Genomic DNA, 22,786 nt, shown 5'->3' on the forward strand with positions numbered 1-22,786 from the left:
GAGTGCACACACGCGCGCGCGAGGTCTCCCCCAGAGTTAGTGACGAAGTGTCCTTGAGCAACAAGCTGAACCCCTAATTGCTCCCGAAGTGCAGGTTGGTGCCTTGCGTGGTTTCCTCCGCCATCGGTGTATGAATGTGTGTGTGAATGTGTGAATTTAATGCACATTCTATGTAAAGTGCTTTGGATAAAAACACTATATAAATGCACCATTTACCCATTCACCACACACAAACACACACTGAGCTATGTTATGGATTTCTATAATTATTGCATAAAAATATACTTGAGAAAAGAGAGGTTCGAGCAGTGTTCAAACACAATCAATATTTAATCATCAAAGGAGCTCCTGAGCAGACAGCAACTACACTCAATGGGCATAGCAACTCTCCACTCCCGAGCACAGGTTATACACGCCCTCTTTATACACTTCAGAGGGGACTTAAAATAAAAAAGAGTCAAGTTAACAAACATCCTTTTAAGGCTTTCAGTCAGGAATACTTTAGACAGATCATGACATTCTGGTAACAGGTGAAAGAGTGACTCACACAACAGTTGTTCTCAAACCTAGGAATAAACACCCTGACACGACTAAACTAAATTACATGACCTTCTGACTACCTTCAAGAAGAAACAAAGATTACATTTCATAAAATTCTATAACATCCCTCCCTTTTGATCATAGAATATGGTCATTAATAGTAAATGTAATGACATTTGTTTTTCCGTCTTTTACGTATCTGAAAACAGGTCTAGGCGAAAACCTTATTTAATATATTTATCTCTTTAAGGTAAAAATTCCTAGACGGCCCTAGAGTTTAGTTTTTTTTTTCCTCTTTCTTTAGCGACCACCTTAGTTTGGCCTGTAATTCAGATAGTTATATTGACGTTAAGGGGGATAGAACTCAAAATAACAAATAAAAAACCCACGTCTAGATAGAATATAGTAAAACATCTCTAAAGAGCACATCACACATTTTTTTATACCTTATGGGTATAAATTTCAAATATAAGAAAACCATTCCTAAAGGACACCTCACATCTACTCATAAGCCCACACCCATAGTCTAAGCAATGTCACTATTTCTAAGGGACCCATCACCCATCTACCCATAAGCCCAAATCCACATCGTCTAAACAATGTCACTGTTGTTGAATGGCGGTGACCACTGTGATCTTCCTGGTTGGATTATTACTTCAGAGGTGGACCCGACAATTCTTGACATTACCGCTTTAATGCATGCAGATAGGCAAACAAAAACTAAGAGTAGTATGATCACAGTGATGACAATCAGAATCAGTGTACGTGTCAGTGTGTTCCCGATACCTCCAAACCAGTCTTCAAATAGACCCCAAAACATCCCCCCATGGTTTTTTTGTAGCTCTTTTACCCCGAGTTGGGTATCCTCATGGAGTTTAGTGATTGCTTTAGTGGGATCTGACACGAAAGAACAACATTCTGTCTTGATAACAGAACAGGCCCCCCCCTTATTGGCTAACATGATATCTAAAACCATTCTATTTTGCAAAGTAATGGCCTTGATTTCGTTAACTTCAGTGGCCAAAGCTTCAATAGCTGCGTCTGAGACATTCATGTGTTTTTCCAGGACAGTAGACAAGGCTTCCAGTTCGCTCTGTGTATTATAGACTCCATAATTTGGTATTATCACCCCGAGAACTTTTTGCCACCAAGTTAATGTCCGTTTTTTACGACTAGTTTTCCTCCTGTGTTCAGAGTAGGCCTCTTGAATTTCAGAACTATTCACCCTTCTAATCATTGGAATGACATGGGCCAAATAACATGTACCATGGCTATTGGCTGGGAGGTGCGTGTACGCTTTCCCTCCACACACTGCATAGACAGTTTCAGGAAGATATGAAGGCCTAGTAAGGTTGGTTAGCATTATGGTTTCTTTGTCACAAGGACTTTCTCCTATGTCTACATATTTCTTTCCCTGGATCAGAGTTCCAGTGAAACAATATTTGATATTTCCCTCCTCTACTATTGGCATAGCTTTACCCATGTCTGAGGACCGGAAAGTTACTTTAGTCTGTGCTTGGTCTTGGCAGTTAGAGACATCATTGCATTTTATTCTATTCATTTTGAATTCACTTGAGACAGAGAAATAGAAAATTTCAGAATAACAGTTTAGGCTGACACTGGACTTCCCTCGCATACATTTAGTTTTTTCAGCAAATGTACAATTTGTCTGGACATGGATTGTTTCAACTTTGAATACAAACTCATTAGTTGCTATGTTTGTTTGGTTTAACATTCCCACCCTGTGAATCATAGTCTTATTAAGTCTGTGTTTCCCAACTTCTACAAGCCTGTTTACCCCAATCTCTATAATATCCAAGATCTTCTTGTACTGGGTCCATGGATTAGCAGTGATAAAATCCCCTACCCCCCTGTAATGACTCCCAGGAGGATCATGGCATTCAGAATCCCACAAAACATTGTTCTCTCTTAAACCTTGCCAGTCATAGAAACGCCATTCTTTTGCTGTCAGTGGAAGGGCCATCCATATTGGGGCCGTTGCGCTATGAGGCAGGTGCTGACATATCCAACAATTTGAGTAGTTCATTTGTACTGCAAAACTGAGTGTCATTGACATGGCCAAGTTTGGATGATGGAGGTCTCTTCTATGTAATGTATGCAACGATTCTTTTTGTGTGTGCATTTGGTACCATTCCTTCTGGTACTCTGTGTACTCCTTCTGGTACCATTCTCTCCTCCCTGTCGTCCACGTCCACACTGATAGGTACAGGGCTACACCCAACGCCATCATGGCCCAGGGAATCCTTGGGCCCCACGTCGAACCTGTGGGCACCTGCATCTTCATACCTTCAGTGTGGGACAGTGGACGAACGTGAACGTTGGCCGAACCTTCGGCAGTGCGACGCATGAACCCAGGTTTCCCTGCCGGTGACTTTAACCGCGGTGGGCGTGATGAGAAGAACTTGGAAGGGCCCTAGCCACCTGGGTTGATACCAATGCTGGCGTCTTAGATCCTTGATCACCACCCAATCTCCTGGCTCTAAGTCGTGTAGTTGGCCGGCTTTAGGATCTGGAAGCGCTGCTTTCACCTTCGGATAAATAGACTTAAGCACAGAGTTGAGTGCAATACAATATTTAATCATATCGTCATCAATATTCATTAACGTCATCTTATTTTGTGGGAATGGCATATTTGTCATTCTCATTGGACGCCCCATTAAAATCTCATAAGGGGACAGACCTAATGTTGCATTAGTCCTGCCTCTCATATACATGAGAGCCAGTGGGAGGACTTGGATCCAGGAGAGTTTGGTTTCAGCTTGCAATTTAGTTAATTTGCCTTTCAAAGATTGGTTTGCCCTTTCTACTGGCGCTGCAGACTCAGGATGATAAGCACAATGCCTTTTTAGATCAAATTGTAGGTTTTGAGAAAGACTTTGAATAACTTTGTTCACAAAGCCTGAGCCGTTATCCGACCCCAATTTACTACAGAGCCCCCATCGTGGAAAAATATGACGTAATAGGACATCCGCTACCGTTTTAGCAGATTCGTCCCGACATGGGTAACATTCCACCCATCTAGACCACATGTCTACAATTACTAGAGCATGTCTGTAGTTTTGGCATGGGTTCAAAGTGATGAAATCGGCCATGAGATACTCAAAAGGCCCGTCTGGTTTTGGTTGTGCTGACATTGGCACAACTAAGCCTCGTCCAATATTGTGTGTCATGCAAATTACACATTTTGAACAAAATTGGTCGGCATAAGTAGTAAATCCTGGGGCAAACCAATATTTGTTTACCAACTCAATCATTTTTGATTTGGAAGCGTGGTCTTGTCCATGTGAGATTTTTGCTAAATATGGGAAAACTGATCTCGGCATAACTGGTAGGCCAGATGAGTTCACCCATATGTTCCTGGTGGCGTCCAATGTACACTTTTTCTCCCACAGTTTCTTCTCTCGTGCGTCAGCTCCTGTCTGTAACAAAGAAATGTCGTCAATAGAGAAAGGATTAACTTGTGCCGGGAGCACCGTCATCTGTAAAACTGGGGAGAAGGGTGAGACAGCAGTATTCTTTGCAGTCCTATCTGCAAATGCATTCCCTTGTGATATGGGGTCCAGAGCATTAGTGTGAGCCTGGCATTTGCAGACAGCTATTGTTTTTGGTAACATAATAGCTGCCAGCAAATTTTTTACCAACACATGGTGGGCTATTGGCTTACCAGTTGAGGTAAGAAATCCCCTATGTTTCCAGATCGCATAGAAGTCATGGCAAACGCTGAAGCCATATTTACTATCTGTATAAATGGTCACTGTCTTCCCCTCTGCCAGAATACAAGCTCTAGTTAATGCAAACAATTCGGCTGCTTGACTTGACAGGTGTGCTGGTAACCTCGCACTTTCAAAGATAGAAGTGTCAGAACAGACAGCATATGCCACTAGTGGCTCCCCGGTATCTTTACTCCTCTGAGCTGAGCCGTCTACATAGAGAATTAAGTCTGAGTTAGGTACTTCAATGTCAGTTAGATCTAGTCTCGGTTTAGACATAACATCTAATAGCTCCATGCAAGAATGCGGATCCCCGTCATCTTCTGTAGGGAGAAGGTTAGCAGGATTAAGAACCGTACATCTCTTCAAAGTAACATGAGCCATGGTTAGTAACACATTTTGATAGTGTAGCAGGCGTGCGGGTGTCAAATGTGCAGTACGTGCCTGCGTAATCAATGCATGAACTGCATGTGGTACATGGACAGTTAATGGATGCATTGCTACTATGTCAGCTGTTGCTAACACAGCTGACGTGGCTGCTTCGACAGCTCTGAGACATGGCAGAAGTCCCCTGGCCACATTGTCCAAGCGTTTTGAGTAATAACCCACAGGCCTCTGTTTGTCACCGTGCCTCTGGGTTAATACTGCAGACATGAAGCCATTCTTTTCTGCAACAAATAAATTGAAAGGTTTCTCGTGGTTAGGTAGACCCAGACATGGGGATCCTGTTAAGGCTTGTTTGAGTGTGGTCAGGGCACCTAATGCTTCTGTCGTCCATTCAATTTTGTCAGACATAGCTAATTTTTTCCCTCCATAGATCAGGTCAGATAAAGGCTCCACAATTTCTGCATAGTCTGGGATCCATGGCCTACAATAACCTGCAATACCTAATAGGGACATTAGTTGCTCCTTTGTGCTTGCACGTGGCATGGCCAAAATAGCACTTATCCTCTCTTTTCCCAACCTCCGTCCCTCAGGAGTAATAACATGGCCTAGGTATTTTACCTCTTGTTTCACAAATTGCAATTTTTCTTTTGACACTTTGTGGCCATTCTCAGCCAGGAATTGTAACAAGGCTATAGTATCTTTTTCACATGCTTCTTTTGATTTACTGCATAATAATAAATCATCAATGTAGGAGATTAAAACGCTGCCTTCGGGCGGCACAAAAGACTCCAGATTTGTCGCTAACGCTGCTGTGAACAGCGTTGGACTTGCTGCATACCCTTGGGGTAAAACAGTCCAAGTCCATTTCCTCCCTTTGAAAGTGAACGCAAACCAAAATTGACTGTCCACGTCGACAGCCAAACTGAAATATGCGTTGGACAAGTCCGTCACACTATAGTAGCAAGCGTCTGCCGGTACCTGCGACATAATGGTTACAATATTAGGAACTACAGGGGTAGGCGTATACACTGCCTGATTTATTTGCCGCAAATCCTGCACAAATCTCCAGGCCCCATTTGCCTTCCTAATAGGCAAGATGGGTGAATTACAGGGTGAGTTAGGGCATTCGACAATAGCCCCTTTTTCCACTAGAGATGCATGTACTTTCGATATCCCCTCTTCCGCATCTTTACTCAGAGGGTATTGGGCCCTGTTGGGTCTGAACGTCGATTTACCCTCAACCCCAATAGGCTTGGCATTTTTTATCTGCCCTATGTCATATTTGTCTTTTGCCCACAAACACTCTGGTACTTGTGCAAGCAAGGGGGATATTTCTGAGGTATCTAGTACCATTAATGTTTCCCAATCCTGTTTTGAGTTAGAGCTAGTTGACGTTCTTGTCATCATGCAATTGACATTTAGTGGAGTACAGTATGTTTTCATGCTGGGTGAATACCAGTTCCCTGAACCATACTCCTGCCAATCAACAGCCTCTATCACTAATTTTAACCAGGGGCCTATGTCACCCCCCTCGCCTAGTTTCTTTCCTAGGGGGATGTAGGCAGCTGTATCTGTCAAAGTGTGATACATTGTTTGCTCTTCAGTTAAATTTAGAGTAACGGCACTAAACTGGTCATTAAAGTACATATTACTTAAATTTATTTCGTCCTCATTTTTGATTTTAAACCAAAAGTTTTCATAGGTCAGATCTCTTGTGAATGGTGAAAAATGTGCAGTACAACGTAGCAATGCTGACTTGGTGAAATCATCTGGTATCATTTTATGTAACTTCTCAGATAAGTTTCTGTCAGAAAGGTCCCAATTATAGTAATAGTTTGTTGGTTCCCCCTTACTGACAGATAAATTGTAAAGGCCCAGCGTAGGACATGACATAAAAATGCCATCGCTGGAACAGTCCAATTTAACACCAAAACGACACAGCAAGTCGCGTCCCATTAAATTAACGGGGCACACTGTTGATGACAAAAATGTATGTTCTACCTTCATGTCACCATGCGCCACTGCCAACGGGCACGTCACTGGCTCTAAACAGGGCTCACCAGACGCTCCAATCGTGTTAATAGACTTATTAGATAATGGAGCGTCTGGGATCTCTTCCCGTCTAATAACTGACAGACTAGCGCCTGTATCAACAAGGAATTTTATGTTCTCACCATTCACGAGCAGATCCAACACTGGGGCTTCATCAGGGGAGACTGAGACCTGCATAAATTGACCAGCACGTACCTTTACTTCCTGCTCTGTCACTAGTCTTACCCCTTGCACAGCCACCTCCCTATCTCATAGCTGACCCGGGCTGGACACCGTCACGTCTGCAGCGGGTCCATACTGCCATGGGAGGGCCTGCTGCCGGGCTCGGTTGGTGTCCTGCGGGCCTGCTTGGGCTGCCAGGTGAGGGGAGGAGCCGGTCCAGATCCACTGTCCTGTCGGATAGCAAGGGCCAGGGGGTGATGGATACCCCCAGGTGGCCGGCTGTCCTCCCTGCCACCCCCACTGTCCTCGGCCCTGGTGTCGGTTGTTGCCCTGCCTGACCTGTTGGCCATCTGTCCTTCTTTTCTTAGCGTTCATGGGACATTGCCGTCTCCAGTGGCCTGTCTTCTGACAGAGTCCACAAATGTCTCCCGGCAGGGGCACCCCCCTCTCTCTCTTCTCCTGAGGCCACCTTGGCGTCGCATCTGTCATTTGTTGTTCTTTTCTTGGCGCCTGGCCCCTATTCTCGTAGAACATTAACTGGGCTGTCTCCAGTTTCTTTTTCTTCTCGTTGATTTGCGACAGCAGCTGCCTTTCTGCGTGTTGTGCATGTGACCATGCCACATCCAAGGCCTGAGTCTCCCAGCCCACACAGGAAATCATAACCCGGTCGTGGACAGCCGGAGTCAGATTATTTATCATGGCTGTTTTCAATAAGTCATTGTACGCCACATTGTCTTGTGCCACACCACAACATTTTTGAAAGATTTCTTCCATCCTTGATCTGTACTCATCACAGGACTCATCTAGTCGTTGTTTGGTATTGTGTATCCTGGGCCAGTCAGTACGGACTGGGAAGGCAGCCCTTACTCTGTCAAAAAGACCACCTTGATTCTGCAATTGTCCAGTAAGAATGTCATTTCTTGCTCCATCTGCATCGAACGGATCCTTCAGTCGCTGCCATCTTAGTCCAAAAACTTTCCGAAAAAGAGTCTCTAATTCTTGTCCTGATGGGCCATACATGAGGATCAATTCCTCAATGGCCTTACACCATTTTGCAACGTCTACCTTAGGATTTGGTAGGTCTTTGATAATGTCATTTAGTTCATCGGGGGTCCAGTTTCGCTGGACTGTGACAATTGGGGTGTAAGCATTTATAACTTCCGGCTGGGCGTCAGCCGGAGGAGGAGGGTGAGGATTTGGATATGGTATCAATGGCATTTGCGACATCATGCTTCGTGTCACCATACCAATCCGCTCAGAACTCCCCCCTCCTTTTGTTGGAGCTATATTCAGTCTTTCCAGTCCAGCAGTGGCCAGGTCCATGTTGTCCTTGTCCCCCTTCTCCGCGATTCCGTGGGTGGCTGCCTGCTGAGCTATCTGGGCAGCTGCTGCGTAGAGCTCCCCCGCTGGGTTTGGGGGTAGGTCGTGCATTCCATTGGCAGGAGCCGCTGCCGGTGGAGGGGCTGCTTGCTGAAGGCCGGGAACAGGTGCTGGCTGCGCTGGGGCGTGTGGATCTGCCGGGTTGGGTTGCTGCACTGGTGGGCCCAATGGGGGGTTCAGCTGGGTGCGATATGGAGGTGGCTGGAGCATCTCTTGCCTATACTTTTTCAATCTTTTATGCCTTTTCTCATCCCCACCCTCTTCTTTATTTAAAAGGGCTTTAGCCTGTTTTTCATCTCTATATTCTGCTTCTCTTTCCCATTTTCTGAACAAATCCCAATTGAGTTCTTTTGCTTTTTTCCCTGCTTTTCTGTCATATTGCTCAAGAGCATCCCTACATGCTCTTAATTTTGAGGAGCTAAATGTTCCCGCAAGCGGGAACTTTTCCTGAGTAAGTTTATGCCATAACATGATTGGCTCTAATATTTCATCTCCCCATCTCTCCACCATGAACTCTATTGGCCCTGAGAGAGCCCTTAGCCTGGAATAGCCACTCTCTCCATTCCCCATTGCTCTGGAAAGACTCAGAAAAACAAACAAGAGAAAGAAAAGAAGAATCAGAGCAGAGTGGAGTCAACAGACACTTTGGCAAACCGTCCTTGGTTACATAAAATGATACCGTACTACAGACTGATATCCTAGGATGACTTCACTCATTCCATGCGTTTCTCAAACATACGTCATCCTTTACAAACCTAATGAGTCTGTTCACACCTTGTTTTAGATATTTCTTTTCCCCTTTAAAAGGTTTATATACTGTACTATGTGACCCTTCTGATCAGTCACACCTTATAACAATTTCACATTTAATACCATGTCACGAAACCCTCGTAGCTGTTCACAATTCTCATGTGTGTTCACAGATTCGCACCCAGGAGAATAACTTGAACAGCTCCCTGTGGTCCCTTTTTTAAGTTTATGCGTTTTTACACATTTAAATAATAACCCAGAATGATTATTTCCGACAGCCAATTTCCCCGTCGATAACCACCGGTCCCACGATCACGTGAAGCTATGTATTAAATAGCTTTTCCCCCGAATTCCACGGGTAAAACCTTATCATGCAAGGTCTTATTCATCTACCACGGTCCTCCCCGTGAAGCTATAATGAAATAGCACCCTGGATTGCACAGGTACTGTTTTTTTCCCAAACAGAATCCTTATATCCTCTAAAACATGCAAAATTTGTTCATGCAACAGATTGTATTTGAAACACTCTCGTACCTTATTGAACCCTGTTCTCTGCCCATCCGACACCCGGACGTCCCACGGACGGCACGTCAACCGTTTGGAGCTGATGTATTTGCCTGGTAGCTGCAGCAAGATCCGGGAAGGTCCGTCGATGTGGACGGACAGAAGACAGAGTCCCTTCGTGGTCGCCAGCTGTTATGGATTTCTATAATTATTGCATAAAAATATACTTGAGAAAAGAGAGGTTCGAGCAGTGTTCAAACACAATCAATATTTAATCATCAAAGGAGCTCCTGAGCAGACAGCAACTACACTCAATGGGCATAGCAACTCTCCACTCCCGAGCACAGGTTATACACGCCCTCTTTATACACTTCAGAGGGGACTTAAAATAAAAAAGAGTCAAGTTAACAAACATCCTTTTAAGGCTTTCAGTCAGGAATACTTTAGACAGATCATGACATTCTGGTAACAGGTGAAAGAGTGACTCACACAACAGTTGTTCTCAAACCTAGGAATAAACACCCTGACACGACTAAACTAAATTACATGACCTTCTGACTACCTTCAAGAAGAAACAAAGATTACATTTCATAAAATTCTATAACAGCTAATGGGTATGAAAACCCCATTGTGTGAATGTGAAACAAAATGTGGCAGCGCAATACCAAATGAGCCTGTAAAGAGAGCTTTAACATGGTTATCAGACTTATTTGTGTCTCTGAATCGGGCCCTTATTTCCTCTGTGTATAAAGCGAAGAGGAGTGATTTGTCACAGTGTAAGTTGGGAACGCCGCAGAAATATCAGCCCATATCAGAGACGGTGGCCTCCACACTGACACACGTGCAAGGACAACAGGGCCTTCCGTTCACAAGACACGACGCGGTGGACAGTGAGATTGAGACTCACGTTCAAACTCCCTTCTTTACAGGCTAATAAAGTACAAGAGTTCACCCATGTCAGCGTGGAGAGATTGCATGCCGTTTTACAGTGTGCGCAAGGACACCAGGAACCTTAGACAGGACGAGGCCATGCATGACACATTCATTGCATTGATTGTCTTCACAGTACATTCAGGGGGAGTGGGTAACATGGTAAATTGTGTCATTTCTATGGCGCCGTTATCCAAAATGTGGGTTCTATTCAAGGGGGGAAGTTCTGCAGAATTAAGATGAAACAAACCCGGATTCTTCTCATTCTTGACTCATGACATTCATGAGAGACAAAACCAAAGTGTGATCTTTAGGTCACACAACTCAGCAGTGTGTCCAGTTGAACAAAGACCCCCCAAAAAGAATCTAGCATGGAGGTTGTGTGTGAACGTGGTGTGGAATGTGTGAAGGAGAGTCATGGTGTCAGACACACGGTAGAAGGACAGAGTACCTGCACTGTGGTCCAGGTACACTCCTACTCTGGAGAACCCCCCGACATAGAGGTGAGTTTTAATGCCTCTGTGTATGAAAGTAAAACGTATAGGTTCCGGACGGAACCATGTTTATTTAATACCGGAGGACAAGGTCCCCCTATGGGATAACAGCGCCATCTGGCGGTGCAACAGAGTAAAACTCATATACTCCCGTACGAAAAATGTCATTTGTCGGAAGGGCTGTCAATCACAAAACGAGGGCACCGCCCCCGAGTGTATATAAGCCCCCTGGGCTATCATGACTTCCTCTAAAGCCGCACCTCTGCGCCCGCAACTAGCGAACCGAGGGGCTTTATTCGGGGGACCTTGTCCTCCGGTATTAAATAAACATGGTTCCGTCCGGAACCTATACGTTTATTGTCATACCTCCAGACAAGGTCCCCCTATGGGACTCATACACTCCCCGAGAAGCCATGAACCGACAAGACTGTCGTGTACACCGACCACCCCCGGAAGGAGGTCTCGTCAACCGACGTGACCCCTCTCAGGACTGGTCTGACCCAGACCCACAGGGCCTGGGCGTGTTTAGACAGAAAAGAGACCCTGACAGACCGAGGCCTGCCTTATGCACTAAGGGCAGACACAGGTCCGCCTTATAATACTACAGTAATATAAGGGAAAGACTCAGGGTCCCCCCCCAGGTATCCTAGAGACAGTAGCATGCTGTCCCAGGAAGGGGAGAGAGCCGCCCCACTACATAGTAGGCGGGGCAGCAGCACCTAGAACCGTATGCGCCATAGCAGAAGGCGCAACGTCCAGGTGATAGTAGGTCGCAAAGGTGGACGGCGAAGACCAATTCGCCGCCGCACAAATCTCCTCAATGGAGACACCCTTGGACAAAACCCAAGAGGTAGACACACCCCTAGTACTGTGGGCCTTAAGTGCTTCCGGCACTTCAGACCCAGCCCGGGTGTAAGCCAACCTAATAGCATCCACAATCCATCTCGACAGAGTGGGTTTGGACACCGCTTTTCGCTGACGGGCATTCATGACCACGAAAAGCTGAGAAGTAGACCTGCTGTCCACCGTCTTGTCACAGTAGGCCTTCAGGGCCCTAACTGGACAAAGACAATGAAGACGCCTATCCTCCTCCGATGCAAACGGAGGAGGATGGAAAGTCGTCAAAACAACAGGTTCCTTCGGGACCACTCGGTTCTTAGGAATAAAACTCAATTGAGGTTTAAGAAGAACCTTGGAGTCATTATTGAGAAACCTCATACAATCAGGGCTCACAGAGAGCGCATGAAGGTCGCTCACACGCTTAGCCGTAGACAAGGCAAGCAAAAGAGCTGTCTTGAAACTTAAATGTTTCAAAGAGGTCCTCCCAATCGGTTCAAAGGGTGCCTTGCAAAGGCCCTCAAGAACCACTTGTAGATCCCAAGCAGGGAACAAAATTCTAGTCACAGGTCTTAAACGGTCGACACTGTGTATGAACTTGACCACCTCAGGGAATTTAGATAGGCCCATGCCTGACACCCCCAGGTGACAGGCATCAATAGCCGCTAAATAACCCCTAAGCGTAGAGAACGCCAGACCCAGGTCCAGAAAACTAACGCCTTCTGGGCTGGAGCCAAGTGAGCCACCACAGGTGGCTCCTGTAGCTCACACCAGTCCAAGAAAGCATTCCACCTTCCATCATATACCACCCTAGTGGAGGGGGCTTTAGCACTCTGAAAAGTAGCTACAACCGCCATTGAGAAGCCTGCGGCTAGCAGGTTCTCCCTCTCACAGGCCAAAACCACAGGTCTAGGGCCTGGGGGTCGGGATGGAAGATATCGTCCCCCGCCTGGCGCAGCAGGTCCCTATGCAAGGGGAGCTGCCAGGGGGACCGGTAGAGCAGTGGGGTGATCAGAGACCTCCACACTCCCCTGGACGGTGCCACGAGAAGAACCTCCAGGTTGGAACTCCTGATCCTCTCCAGTGTGGGAAGGATCAGTTCCAGCGGTTGGAACGCATAGAGACGGCCTTCCGGCCACTCGTGTGCGAACGCATCCACCCCCAGAGGCGAAGGTCCCCTCACTGAGAAGTAGAGGGGGCACTTCGCGTTCTCCTGGGAAGCAAAGAGATCGAACCGAGGTTGACCGAACCTGGAGAAGATCTGTCTCACCACCGCATGGTGGAGAGACCAATCCTCGTAGCGAGGCTCCCCCCTGGACAACAGATCGGCGCCGCCGTTCTGAAGGCCTGGAACATGGGAGGCTCTGAAGGACCTCAGGCGCGGTACGCACCAGAGAGTCATCTCGCGCGCCAGCTGATCCAGCGTGCGCGAGGAGAGGCCGCCTTGTTTGTTGAGAAAGTACAAGGCTGCCATGTCGTCCGTCCTGACCAGGACATGACAACCCCGGAGAAACGGTTCGAAATACTTGAGAGCCAAGTAGACCGCCATTAACTCCAGATAACTGATGTGGTACTCCAACGTGGCCGGGGTCCACCGACCCCTGGCTGAGCGCCCCTCGTGGGTGGCGTCCCAGCCCGAGCGGCTGGCGTCTGTGGTGATCACCTTGCGTGACACCACCACGCCTATGGAGACTCCACTCATTAACAACGCCTGGTCCCGCCATGGGACTAGCGCGTCCATGCAGGCCTGGCTGACCACCACTTCCCTGCACCCTTGCAGGGGAGGAATCCTGAGCGTCAGTGTCCACCGCCAGAACAGTCTCATATGAAACCTGCCCAGGCGAAGAAGTTGCACCGCTGAAGCCATCAGCCCTGCCAACTTCATACACTCCTTGTAACTGACCACTTGGTCCAATTGAAAGGAGCGAAGACACGTCAGGAACCTGTCCACCCCCTCCAGAGAGAGGCGGGCAGACATCGTGGTCGAATCCAGAGGTATCCCCAAGAAGGAGATCTGCTGGGAGGGCGTCAACATACTTTTGCCAAAAAGACGTTGAAAACCCAAGGCCTTCAGGTGGGCCAACACCAAGTTGGTGTGATATCCCCAATCCAGAAGGGATGCAGCCCCCCCCCCCCTTTTCTCCGAACCAGGAAAAATTAGAGTCCAGAAACCAAGCTGGTTCAGGTCTCGCAAGAGCTCTACTACAGCAACATTGCATAGTACCGAGCTTATTTCCTCACTCAGATCCCCTGCTTACAAGCGCGGGCTCGAGTGTAAATACCCCAGCTGGAAGCGGGGGTGGTTCAAGAAATGCAATCTAAGGCCACGTGTTACTGACGTAACACCCATTGCTCGGATTGCACAGTCTCCAATGTTTATCAGAATACCATCAAGGGTATTAAATAAACAAGGGTTCCGTTCGGAACCTAACCGTTTCACACAACGTGCTAACGTGCTGTGAAACGAGGGAGAAACCGTTAGGTTGCACGGGGGAGAAGGAACGTTGGGGATTAGCACTTCCGTATCCGGGAAGCTCCCCTCCTTATCCGGTGACGGCCGCGCCAACGGACGTGACGTCAACATGTTGAACGGTGGTGGAAAGAGAAACAGAAAGAGCATTCTGCGATTGAACGTTTAAACCAGATCTGAGGCCTTTAATAGTTCCTTGCAGGGAAAATTAGGCCAACTCATAATCCCACACACCGATAGTGAAACACTTCCTGTCCTGCACTAGAATCGACACTACAGTGCCGTTTAGTGTAGGCAGAGGAAAATTGCACAAAGGAGAAACCGCACCACTGTGAACCGCAGTTAACATGGGTGGGAACCTCAGCATGTCTGCAACCCATTCTGATTATAACCTGTCTGCATGACTGCATGACTGGGAAATCTGTTATCGTGAGTGAGTAGAGAGCCCTGCATGGGCTTCATTACACTGAGTGGTTGCAAGCGATAAGAGGTTGTCCGTGCAAGTGTAGGAGTGAGCAGGCCACGCTTGCTCAAAACACTTTTTTTTTTTTTTTTTTTAAGACTTTGGGGACAAGGGAGGCAGTAACCATTTCCATTATCCCTGCATGGAATAAGGAAAATAAATATTAGCGCCTGGGGGAAGGAGGTCCCTGTGTAGTCAGGGACCCCTGTACCCACAGTCCAAGGTCATTTACGCCACCTCATCCCACAGGTTCTGTGGGAGGAGTCCGGCTCGGCGTCCCTGAAGAGTGTTAAGATGCTGTACACAACACTCCATACTCCTGTTCTGAACTGAACTCGGCACGACAGTGCCGCTCAGTGGAGACAAAGGAGAATAGCACAGAAGAGAAGCTTTGTTATTGTGACTAATAGCAAAACAGTGGAGCCCATTGCAAACCAGGGAAAAACCTTTTAATTGTCACCAGTCTGCAGGACTGGGACAATAAGTAATCCTTTGAGTGAATAAAGAACCCTGCATGGGTCTCTATACACTGACTGGCTGTAAGCAGAGAGGAGGGTCCTTTGTGCTAGGGACTGAGAGGTAGGTAAACAAAAGTTTTGTTTCGACTACCATACTCTTACTGATGACATGGGAAAAAACTACTGGGCAACAGAGATTTTCATTCTCCCCTGCGTGGGACAGAACTCAAACGTCTGCATTCGGGGGGAGGAGGACCGTGTGCCGTCACGGAACCCAGACCCCGTGGAGGGCTAGGCCCTCAACCCTGTGTCATCTAACACACCCACTTCCCACAAGCCTTGTGGGGAGAGCTGTGTTCAGTGCGCTTGGGCGCAAGTAAGTGGTCTCCTTGAGCCCCACCATGTGGAAAAAACCACAGTCCGGGTGCCGCAGACCCAGGCCCCCTTCCACTGGCACAGTGGAGGGGAGAGCGGGATGTACTGGGGCTCCGCCGACCCATTCCCCTCCTTCTGCATGGAGGAGGGGAGAGAGGGGGTAGAGGCGGAGGTGGGCGGAAGGATGCAGGGTCCTCGTGGAACCGAGGACTTGCAAGACTCACTTGTAGGAGGAATACTGGGAGAAGAGCCTTCAACCAAATTCCATCCCTTCTCATCCTCACTCTCAAATTCATCCCCGCTTTTAACAGCGTTGTTCGGAGGCGTGCCACCAGAACATAAGCGTGCCAGGAAGATCCGGGCTCAGCCAGCATGGCCGAGAACGAAAAATCCAAGGGGAAGGAGGAGGAAGTCGCCGTTAGTCACCCCCAGCGTGGGGGCAGCCAGGCGGACCAGTAGGTTCTCTCCCCTGAATAAACGGCGCCAGCCGTACCAGGGAGAGAGGGCGGGAACCGGCGTCGCCGCTCGCCGCCCCCGGCGTGGGAGCGGCCAGGCGGGGTCCCTCGAAGCTGCAGACGCCAGCCGTAGGGCACCAGCGGCGCGCTGGAGCCCCCAATAGGCGTCGTGGCTGCAGGCGGGAACCGGAGCCGCCGCTAGCCGCCCCCGGCGTGGAAGCGGCCGGGCGGGGTCCCTCGAAGTTGCAGACGCCAGCCGTAGGGCACCAGCGGCGCGCTGGAGCCCCCAATAGGCGTCGTGGCTGCAGGCGGGAACCGGAGCCGCCGCTAGTCGCCCCCGGCGTGGGAGCGGCCGGGCGGACTAGCAGGCTCTCCTCCCTGGAACGGCGGAGCCGAACCGGCGGGAGAGAGGGCGAGGGCCGGCGTGTGGTCCCGTGAAGTTGCAGAACGCCAGCCGTAGGGCCCCAGCGGCGCGCTGGAGCCCCCGATAGGCGTAGTGGCTGCAGGTTGCGGCCCGGGGCGGGAAGCAGCGCTGTGGCGTACAGCGCCGCGAGCCCTGGAGGCAGAAACAACGTGGCGTCGTGGCTGCAGGCGGGAAAAACCACGCCGCTAGCCGCCCCCGGCGTGGGAGCGGCCGGGCAGGCTAGCAGGTTCTCCTCCCTGGGACGGCGGCCAGCCGAACCGGCGGGAGAGAGGGCGAGAACCAGCAAGTAGTCCCGTGATGTTGCAGCCGTCCGCCGTAGGGCACCAGCGGCGCGCTGGAGCCCCCTATAGGCGTAGTGGCTGCAGGCTGCGGCCCGGGGCGAGAAGCAGCGCTGTGGCGTACAGCGCCGCGAGCCCCGGAGGCAGCAAAGTCCGGTGGAGGGAAAAAACCCAGGCAGGCCACAAGGCTAGTGGAGGCTAAGTGAAGGAAGCACAAACAGCGGGCACCGCTGCGTGCCCACAAACCTGCCAGGAGAGGCCCGTAGCCCTGGTCGGCGAGACCAGGGCGGCGGGGACAATACGAGAAACACCGGACAAACAGTGGAAAAGGGTTAGTAGAGACAATAGCGACACCCAAGCTAGGGCGCGCTAGCAAGCAGTGCCCTGGGTGAGGGCCTTCTAGCATGAGGCTACCAAACAAAGGAACGAGCAAGCAAGGCCACTTGCTAACACTCGAAAGACTCACCACATGAAGCAGCCTGCGGGATCATCGAAGGAAATTCCGAGGGTGGGTGTCCTCACCAGCGATAAGTCTCCAGCATCCAGCACACTTCCAGGGGAACAAGGATAGCAGCATGCTAGCCGAGGGCCGTGGAACATCGATAGCTTGAAGCTAGGCTAAGCTACAAGAGGCTATCGGACAATAACAAGCTCAGAGAAGAAGCTGGAAACTTACAGCGAGGAAACAGGTGAGAACGCCGACACTGAGAAGAACTGAAGAATAAATACGTACAGGAGATATTCTATAAAGGCCAGTGGCCGACTTCCTAGCCGTCGCTTTAGGCTAAAAACTTTACAGAATTAAATTATATGGCTGAGTTCGCGACACTCTAGTTGCAGGAGCAGAGGTGCGGAAAGAGGAAGTCATGATAGCCCAGGGGGCTTATATACACTCGGGGGCGGTGCCCTCGTTTTGTGATTGACAGCCCTTCCGACAAATGACATTTTTCGTACGGGAGTATATGAGTTTTACTCTGTTGCACCGCCAGATGGCGCTGTTATCCCATAGGGGGACCTTGTCTGGAGGTATGACAATAAACAATGGTTGTGAGTCAGTAAAGACCACGATTTATAATTGTATCCAAATGGACATTTACCACCATCTTTGTATGAGACTGCTATAAAAACATCGTTTCCACTCCACTCTACCTCCCAATAGTAGCGTCCGGTCAGAACCTCTCTACTCAGAACCTGCCTCGGCCCAATCCATCCCTCTGGCTCTGATTGTGTTTTGTCCATCAGAGTTACTTTTCTGTTCCCGTTAGACAGAGACAGTTGTGGATGAGCTGTGTTTGGATCCAGTGTGATTGGACGTGAATATCGTAAGAACTCATCTCTGGTCTTGGGTTCTGGTGGTGTCGACAGTAAAACATCCACTCTGTTCAGTGTCTCTGAGACGTTTGTCCCTTCCTGTGTAAGAACGTCCTCTAGTTTGTCCCTCATCTTGGACACGGCCGCAGTCGCATCTTCAAAGTATCTCAGAGGACGGACATTGCTGCTGACTGGGTGTGTAGGTTCACTGATCCTTGAGAGGGAGGAGGTGAAACGCTGTAGAAAGTGGATGTGATCCTCTGTGAGTGACAACTGCTCCAGCTCAGCATGTCTCCTCCTCAATTCAGTGACCTCCTGCTCCACACGCCTCCTCAGTTCTTCAGCGCGACTCACTTGACGTTCCTGCTGCTCTCTGATCAGATCCCTCACCTCAGATCGTCTTCTCTCCATGGAGGAGATGAGCTCAGTAAAGATGGCGTCACTGTCCTCCACTGCTCTGTCAGCACTGCGGTTGATGGACTCCACCTCCTGGTGAAGCACCTTCACGTCTTTCTCTCTCTCCTGGATTCTCTGCTGGATGTTCTGCCGACTCGTATAGAGCTCCTTCTGTCTCTCGGTCCATTCTGTTGCAGCTGAGACTATATCGTGACCTCTGTGTTCTTCCACGGAGCACAGAGAACAGATGCACTGCTGATCGGTACGACAGAAAAGCTTCCTCGCCTCATCGTGACGAGAGCAGATGTTCTCCTGAAGCTGGCCGGAGGCTTTGACCAGCTTGTGTTTCTTAAAGGCAGGAGACTGATAGTGAGGCTGGAGGTGAGTGTCACAGTAAGACACCAGACACTGAAGACAGGTCTTCACAGCTTTCAGTCTCCTCCCAGTGCAGACATCACAGGCCACATCTCCAGGTCCAGCGTAGCACTGATCAGGGGGAACAGCTTGGAGTCCTGTCTTCTCCAAGCCCTCCACCACCTCAGCCAACATGGTGTTTTTCTTCAGAACAGGTCTTGGGATGAACGTGTGTCTGCACTGTGGACAATCTCTGATCATCCTGCTCCCAGAAACCCTCGATACACCTCCTGCAGTAGCTGTGTCCACAGGGAACAGTCACTATCCTTCAGTAGATCCAGACAGATAGAACAACACAATTGATCCCGATCCAGTTGAATTCCCTGCTGTGCCATTTTAGTACAACTGTCTGTCTGTCTGTCTGTCTGTCTGTCTGTCTGTCTGTCTGTCTGTCTGTCTGTCTGTCTGTCTGTCTGTCTGTCCGTCTGTCTAACATATTGAGTGTAGTTTGTTTTATGTCCTCAGAGGTCACATGAGATGAGTGCTCCTTTCTGGTTGGTTCCTCAGAGGTCACATGAGATGAGAGACTCTTTCTGGTTGGTTCATAAAGACAAAGCAACACTGAACCTTGTCCCGACTCCCTTTTATTGGGCTGATAAGAAAAGGCTTGGCAGGAATCTGATGACGCTCAGCTGAGGTTCGAGATTCTTTTTTTATTATGAGCTTGTGTGCACTACAGGCACAGTAGATAAGACATTCAAACATTGCAGCAGTCATGACTAGACTCCTACAAAAACTTGACCTGTAATCTTTGTCCAGACGGGTCTGGCCGCCCACAACCTGCGCACAAATATTCCACACCCCGCCCCATTAAGGCACGTACAAACACATAAGCTCTTAATACCAAGTTTACTGAACAATACCAGTAAGACTCCATAATCGGGAGAGAAGCGACTGTCAGGTCGCATTCAACCTCATGGTGGCGCTAGAAGAGGGGCATGTGAGAAATCAGGGGGAGAGGTTGTGGTTTGCCAGCCAAGGAGTGTGTATGCAAAGTTTGGCATGGATAGGGGCAACGGTGCCGGAGATAAGAGTAGGGCCAAAAGTGTGATGTTACGTGACGTCACTGGCGGAACAATTCAGAACCGGGCCGGTATGCGAGCCACAATGCTCGGGCCCCGTCACCCGTCTCCCGTCTACAGTCAGACAGTCAGACAGACAGTCGCAATAAATATATTTCAGACACTAATCTAACTCAGTGTTTCTCAACCACTGTGCCCAAGTGTGCCCCTTGAAACTGCTTGAAAGCCAGTATTGTATTTATCATTTTAAAAATGATTTAAACTATAGTGAAAACAGCTGATCTACAAGCACACAACGCCTCGCGGTGCAAGGCGTTGTGTGCTTGTAGATCTGCTGTTTTCACTACTGTTGTGCGACAGCCTTGTATGATGAAGCAGGGCTTTACTTTGCGAAGAAACGTACACATTTGAAACTTATATTTAGATACAAGGTTTCACGACAGTGACGATATTTACACCCCCGTATTATGTTGGTGTGCCCATAGATTCTTGGGACATAAAAAGTGTGCCCATGAAGGAAAAAAGGTTGAGGAACACTAATCTAACTAACAAAACAAGGTACAACAAGACCCTGATTATTATCTATCCAACAAAACAGGAATTATACAAAAAGCTGGCTTTCGTGGCCCAGCTTTCTCTCACATAACAAAAAGACTCAAAACACGCTGACAAAGAACACAGAGTGCATGCGTGGGCGGAAAGCATTACTACAAATGCTGCCAGACAGGTGTTGCAAAGGTCTCCAACCAATCACTGGTACGCATGGTGATTGGCAGCCAGCAGGAAGTGAACACGCACGCGCACACACACACACACACACACACACACACACACACACACACACACACACACACACACACACACACACACACACAAACAGTTATTAAAAGTGGTTTTATGAATAGTATTTTTCTCTTCCTGGCACTGTTAATAATGTTAAAAGGGGTACTTTCACTTATGGGGAGGGGGGTACTTTTCACTTTATATTCAAAAAGTAGTTTTAAAAAGGCTTAATTCTACTCTTACTTTGAGTCATTTCCAACTAGTACTTTTAGGCTACTTTGAGTAGTCTACATTTTCAATAAAGTAATGTAGGCTATACTTTTACTAGGAGACATGACACAGAATATAACCTTATTTCTAAGTAAACATAAATCCTACAGACAGAATACTTTGCCACTGAAAACTACTCAACGATAATGAAATAGTTGTAATGTTAGTCGAATCCCATGTCTGTTATTGAAATTCTGATTAATTGACAGCCTTACCCTTCTATCAACTATTCCTCTAATCTAGAGGTTCTGTCTATGATGAAGCATGTTTTTGCAGCCTGACCTGCCTTCATGTGAAGTACACTCACTCTCTCTCTCTCACACACGCACGCACGCACGCACACACGCACGCACACACACACACACACACACACACACACACACACACACAATGAATTATATGACCTCAGAAAATTTTGAACACGCCACTGGGAATAGGCAAAACATGCGGTCGTAACTTGCTTGATCGAGGGAGCTAGTTCCCTTAGCATTGCCTGTTGCTTGCCGGTCTACTGAGTTGGGGGTCGCGGTTAGACTCCCGCTCGGTTCGCGCTGCCTTGGGGAACCAAATCCCGGCACCTCCGTCGGTGCGCGAAAGATCTGCCTGTAACTCGCTCCGCTAAGGGAGCTAGCTCTCTTGCCTTTGGGGCCGGGGTTCGGCTCAACTCCGTCCGTGAAACGTGGCCGTGGAGCGTGCCCTTGCGCGAGGAACCAGCGAGAGGTTTTCCAAGAAGAGCTCACTAAATTGTGTTGATTTACATGCTGTCACATGGTCAGGGATTTACAAGACCTCCGTGAGGTTGGCACCCAGTATGAAAACATATAGACCTATACAAATTGTGTCATTCTTCAGTACTGGATCTGTGCTGAATAATTGTGCATACATTTAATAATTTGTGCTGGTATCATTTTTGAGATATTTTAAGTTATGCTGTAGTTTTCCTGAGCTTTGCATTTTGCACCACCAATTTTTTGGCTCCAAATCGGGAAAAAGGTGTCTCATTCTTTAGTGCTGGATGTGGCTCTAATATGTGCCGTTGAAATCATCAGTTGTGTTTTTATATAGGCCTATATTTAGTGGCCAAGGCCACGAAGTGGCAAAAGGCCACTTATTGATATTGGACTTCAGCACTATTATTCTTCCGCCACTTTTTCTCTAGCGGCTAGACTGTGCAGTCGCTTTTTACGAAACTCGGCAGTATGGCAGAGGACTATGCCAAACGGCTAAAACGCGAAGATCGCAACAATCGGCCAAAGGGTGGCGCTGTAGGAAGCCTTTGAAAAATGCCAACTTTGAACAGATAAAGCTCATGCTCTGTTTCAGATCCAGCCATGAAACCTGTATACACTTATGTGTCTCCTCATGCCGAACAACTTTTACGCTCTGACTTTTGACCTCTGACCTTTACTTCTCCCACAATTTTGAATGATATGAAAAACAGTCAAAATCTATCTTTTTTTACATGAACTTTGGACCAATACGGTCAGATCTGTCTCGGCGGATTTTTTTAAAAGTGAAACATAATTTTTTAATAATTCACTGTATATTGCAGTTTCATGCAAATTATTCTTCTGCCTCTAAATCATACATGCAAAGTGACACGTTCATGGCATTTGGCAAATATGTAGAGGGTTAGTCCAAATATCACTGAAAGCAATCTTACTCCAATTGGCCAAAGGGGGGCGCTATACGAAGTGTTTGAAAACTCAAACTTTAAAGGGGCATAAGTCATGCCCCGTTTCGTTTGAAGACATGCAACTTGCTTACACGCGTGCCTTGACTCAAGCAGAAGACATCTGTGTCTTTGTTAAGTAAGCTCCGCCCTTTGCTCATTTTGAGCAGTTTGTAAAACGCTTAAACCCGCTTTTATTCCGGAATTTTCGCATCACATGCATGGAAC

The 22,786-nt window shown here is 48.2% G+C and overlaps 1 protein-coding gene and 1 pseudogene across 2 annotated transcripts in view; both read right to left on the reverse strand.

Annotated features, from left to right (window-relative positions):
* Window positions 1-2,908, reverse strand: part of rin1b (Ras and Rab interactor 1b) — a gene marked incomplete at both ends in the record, with an annotated part of 90,188 nt that extends 87,280 nt beyond the window's left edge. The window contains one exon of the mRNA XM_080741622.1: window positions 2,691-2,908. Within this exon, the coding sequence (XP_080597748.1) occupies window positions 2,691-2,908 (218 nt within the window). The remainder of the gene's footprint in view (window positions 1-2,690) is intronic.
* A 7,809-nt stretch (window positions 2,909-10,717) lies between these two features.
* LOC308298059 (tripartite motif-containing protein 16-like) lies at window positions 10,718-19,146 on the reverse strand (annotated as a pseudogene). Its single transcript has 4 exons — window positions 17,788-19,146; window positions 17,367-17,404; window positions 15,616-15,668; window positions 10,718-10,916 (listed from the first exon to the last, which is right to left on the reverse strand). The product of its transcript is annotated as a tripartite motif-containing protein 16-like (transcript).
* Between the last annotated feature and the right edge of the window lie 3,640 nt (window positions 19,147-22,786).

Source organism: Nannobrachium achirus (assembly GCF_963921795.1).
Source record: "Nannobrachium achirus genome assembly, chromosome: 14".
NCBI lineage: Eukaryota > Metazoa > Chordata > Actinopteri > Myctophiformes > Myctophidae > Nannobrachium > Nannobrachium achirus.